General features: G+C 43.4%; 1 protein-coding gene across 1 annotated transcript; it reads left to right on the top strand.

Annotated features, from left to right (window-relative positions):
- Window positions 1-1,273: 1,273 nt before the first annotated feature.
- Window positions 1,274-4,762, top strand: ndufa2 (NADH:ubiquinone oxidoreductase subunit A2). The gene is made up of 3 exons (XM_070983301.1): window positions 1,274-1,398; window positions 2,246-2,352; window positions 4,555-4,762. Exons 1-3 carry the CDS (start codon window positions 1,295-1,297, stop codon window positions 4,644-4,646), a joined length of 303 nt encoding a protein of 100 aa, XP_070839402.1. The 5' UTR covers window positions 1,274-1,294; the 3' UTR covers window positions 4,647-4,762.

A 4,762-nucleotide genomic window follows, 5' to 3' on the forward strand; every position in this document is an offset into this window, starting at 1 on the left:
CAGCTGGATGTTTCCAGTCTGTTTCTGGATCACTTTGATCTCTGTTGTATTTCATTTCTTTCTAGTGTCTTTAGTTAAATTCTGTGTGTGTGATGTTTGACGTCAAACTGAGCTCAGATCAGCTGGATCAGTGGAAACAGCTTTAAACCTGTTTGTGTTCACATCCGGATGAGAAGAATCAGACTTTCAGCTGTTCAACTGTAAATTGTGTCAAATATTGTCTTTAATCTTTTGAACTGCAGAACAACAACAACAAACATTTCACCTAATTCATTTCCAGCTTTAAGTTTTTATTTAAAACCAGGAGGGATAAAGAGTATTTGTTGTTCAGTAAAGAAAATCAGAGCCCTGATGGCTTTTTCATTTATTTATGATGAATGAATAATAAAACTGAATGATATGGGTGATTATCATTAATTCTATTTTGTGAGTTTTGAGTTTTGTTAATTTTTGTCTGAACTTTTGGTGTAAAGAAATGTATCAACAAACTGTCTATTAGTCAGATTTTTTTTTTAAATCGTCTACTTACAATAAACAATAAATAAATAAATAAATAAACCTCTTCATCCTCCACAATAATCCCATTCTGAATATTTGGGGCTGGAAAAAAAATTGCTTTCACTTTCACTTGATTAAGTCAGGGACTTCTTTTCTTAATGAATTAATTAAGTTTCTAAAATGTCATAAAATAGTGGTTCAACAGGAAATCTTCAGATGTTCCTTTTTTATTTGTTCAAAACACGAAGATTTGGTTCAATGAGACATAAACGTTGCTGATTCATTCATTTTCTATTGATCGATGTGTGATTGAAGTTTATGAATTCTTTGATATAAAATCAGTGATGGAAGAAGCAAAAGTCCTGCACTGAAAGATTTACTTCAGTAAAAGTACAAAATGCACTTAAAGAATTGAAGTAGAAGTTCTCATTCTGCTGTCACATGTAGAGTGTTCTTAGATATGTTGTATTATTATTGATATATTAACAGGTTAGCAGGATATATAGCGTTGTAGCTGGGTGCATTTTCATCCACGGTTTTCAGTTTTTAATCCATAAAACTTCATCATGTGTCATAAAATGAAATGTTAAGTACAGACAATAGAAAGTACAAGTACTTCAGTCTTGTACCTGAGTAAATGTACTGCCCACCACAGAATGAAATGTAAAAGGGAAGTTTCAGCAGAGAGTCGATGCCTGTGAGGACATCCGCAGGGATTTGTCTATGTGGAGCCTGGCAGCGTAGACTCCGGGAAAAATACCCTTTCTCCGTCCTTCACGGACACCAGGAAGCTAATATGGCGGCTGCTGCAGTGAGGAGTCTCGGCTCCAGTTTGGCTAAAAATCTCCGAGAAATCCGCATCCACCTCTGCCAGACCTCCACGGCCAGCAAGGGGGCCAGGTGAGCTCCGTGACGGATTCATGAGGCGGGAACAGTCGCCACTTTACGTACCGAAATATCATTAAAAACGATCTGACTTCTGCTGCCTGTTAGCTTAGCATAGCAGACAATGACCTGAACGTTGCTAACAGCTGGCTGGTGCTAACGTCAGAATGACCGGAGAGCTGCTAGCAGTTAGCAGTTAGCAGTTAGCATGGAACCATCAACACAGAACGGATTGAGTCGATTCGACTTCATTATTAATGGAACTGCCAGTTTTTAATGAATGAACCGTTTTATGAAAGTGCTCTTAATGTAAATGTAGTTATATTTGACGTCCTGATCCACAGCGGGTATAATATGAAATAACATATTTATTTAAACAGTGCTTTTTAACTTAAACAACAGTTCACATCCGGAATTATTCAAAGAGCAGTGAGCGGTAAGATACTGACACAAAATCAAATGAAAAGTAATTAAATGTGTGAAATAAAATCCATGCAGACAAACAGCACAGGATACGAATATAATATGGCCATTATTATTATTATCATTGCATTCATTAGTTTTTAATGTTTGAGGAGCTGAAAGGTTCCTTAGAAGCAGACGTAAATGTGAACATAATGGAGTTATTACTCCAGATGCAGCGTTTGTCAGGAAGGTCGTCAGCTGATCCGCTGGGACGGCCTGACGGGGAGCAGCCAACAGAAAAAGAACATTTTACCAAAACCCTGAATTCTATTTGTGGTGACATCATCACAGGTGTAAGACAGACGTCATCTCTCAGTGTGAACCCCCCCCCATGACCTCAGAGGTCAACGGGAAGCAGATGATGTCAGCATTGACCGTGTCTGTGTGCGTTTTACAGGGACTTTGTGGAGCAGCACTATGTGAGTCTGAAGAAGTCCAACCCGGACTTCCCGATCCTGATCAGAGAATGTTCTGGAGTTCAGGCCCGAGTCTGGGCCAGATACGGTGAGTGTGCACGCCGCCGGCCACTGACAGGTGTAGCGAGTCAACGAACAGGCTAATGGACAAACGAGCTAACGTGTCGACGTGTAAGTAGATGAAAGCTGAGCAGGTCCAAACTTCAGCTGCACAGTCCACGTGGTTCCCGTGTTCAGAAAGGTTCCACATGGTTCCCATGTTCTCAAAGGTTCCACGTGGTTCCCGTGTTCAGAAAGGTTCCACATGGTTCCCATGTTCTCAAAGGTTCCACGTGATTCCCGTGTTCAGAAAGGTTCCACATGGTTCCCGTGTTCGGAAAGGTTCCACGTGGTTCCCGTGTTCTCAAAGGTTCCACGTGGTTCCCGTGTTCTCAAAGGTTCCACGTGGTTCCCGTGTTCGGAAAGGTTCCACGTGGTTCCTGTGTTCTCAAAGGTTCCACGTGGTTCCCGTGTTCTCAAAGGTTCCACGCGGTTCCTGTGTTCTCAAAGGTTCCACGCGGTTCCCGTGTTCTCAAAGGTTCCACGCGGTTCCCGTGTTCTCAAAGGTTCCACTTCAAAGCAGCTCTCAGCTGCGTCTTCAGCTGTATGGTGTAAGATCGCTGTCAAAAAGACGTGTCCATAGTTTAAGTTTGTATTTGTGTGTCATAAAAGTTGTTTTACACAAAATTCTGCTGTCACATACGTGAGTCTGTGAAATCGAGTTACGAGTGTTTTTATATGAGTAAGAGTCTAAAAGCTCTGAGTGCAAAGTCTTGAGAATACGACTCATTTTTCTACGACTACGAAGTCTTCACTGTGGATACGAATTCAAGTTTACGGTACGACTCGAAAAGTGCTGAAATGACGTCACTGAGGTCACAGTCAAGTCGCAGGGAAAAGCAATCGATCGGTGATTCCTCATGCATGCGCATGCCTCAGACACAAACGTGCAGGGCAACGCCGCCATCTCCGAAGAGACTTCACTGGTAACGTCAACAATAACGTGCATAGATATTATTGATTTCATAAAATCAAACCATTTATACAATATACATTTCCTGGACTCACTTACTTATTGCTTTAGCTCGCAAGCTAAAGATATTTACATGCCGATGACGCTAGCTTAGTGCTGTCGTTACTGTGTGCTGTCATTCAGAATTTTCAACCAGAGCATTAATTAACAGTCAAGCCAGATTTGGGATGAATGAACGTGAACCAGGCATTCACGTTCATTCAGCATTTCTTAGTGCAAGTGTGTGTGTGTGTGTGTGTGTGTGCGCGTGTGTGTGCGCGTGTGTGTTCGTGCGTGTGTGTGCGCGTGCGTGTGTGCGCGCGTGCATGTGTGCGTGCATGTGTGTGTGCGTGTGCGCGCGCGTGCGTGTGCGCGCGCGTGTGTGTGCGTGTGCGCGGGTGTGTGTGTGTGTGCGTGTGTGTGTGTGCGTGCGTGCGTGCGTGCGTGTGTGTGTGTGTGAGAGAGAATGCTGACTGTTTATCCTTCAGACTGGGTTCATTTAAATTGATCTGATTGATTAGATCACATTTCACTAAACTTGCTTTTCAAAACCAACAACATAAAGAGTGAACAAAATGAAGGAAAGTGTTTTTCTGGTGTGTTTATTCGCTGTGTGATTGGTCAGATTATCACCATTAATATCCTGATTAGCAGTAAATATCTGTATTGAACACCTGCTCCAATCAAAACCAGGCTTTTATTCTTGTTCACATATCAGGAGCAAAATAAACAGTCAGCATCATAAACAGCATCACGGCTGAGCTTTTCCACCTGGAGCTGCTCTGACCAATGACGGCCTCGTACCTCACGGACCTCAGGAACCAATCACGGCAACTTGATTGGTTGGAAGTTTCCACATCGTGATAACGTAGTTAAGCTGAAGGTCCACGTTATCGACGACGTCACATTACGAACGTATTTAAGAGCGTTACAGAAAACACATGACCATCGAGGTCCAACGAGGCCGGCCGCCCGCAGCTGGAATCAGTTTCCAGTTTGTTCAAGCATGGCTGAAGTACTCCTCCTCCTCCTCCTCCTCCCCCTCCTCCTCCTCCTCCTCCTCCTCCTCCTCCCCCTCCTCCTCCTCCTCCTCCCCCTCCTCCTCCTCCCCCTCCTCCTCCTCCTCCTCCTCCTCCCCCTCCCCCTCCTCCCATTAGCTGTTGTGTAGCTGTAAAAACAGGAAACAAAAACTTTAGCGTCTGGATGATAATAATAATAATCTTTGTGTTTTGTGTTCAGATTTCGGCAAAGAGAGCAGCGTCTCTGTGGACAACATGTCAGCTGACCAGGTGGCCAAAGCTCTACAGACTCTGGTTCAGTCCAAACCTTAGACCCCCCCCCCCCGTCTGCTGGAAGAGGTTCAGTCCAGGATTGACTCACCTGCTTCCTTCACTCACCTTGTATGTAAATGTGTTGATATGAATAAACCTGAAAATTATTATTGTCA

Source organism: Chaetodon trifascialis, chromosome 16 (genome assembly GCF_039877785.1).
Source record: "Chaetodon trifascialis isolate fChaTrf1 chromosome 16, fChaTrf1.hap1, whole genome shotgun sequence".
In the NCBI taxonomy this organism is placed as follows: Eukaryota; Metazoa; Chordata; class Actinopteri; order Chaetodontiformes; family Chaetodontidae; genus Chaetodon; species Chaetodon trifascialis.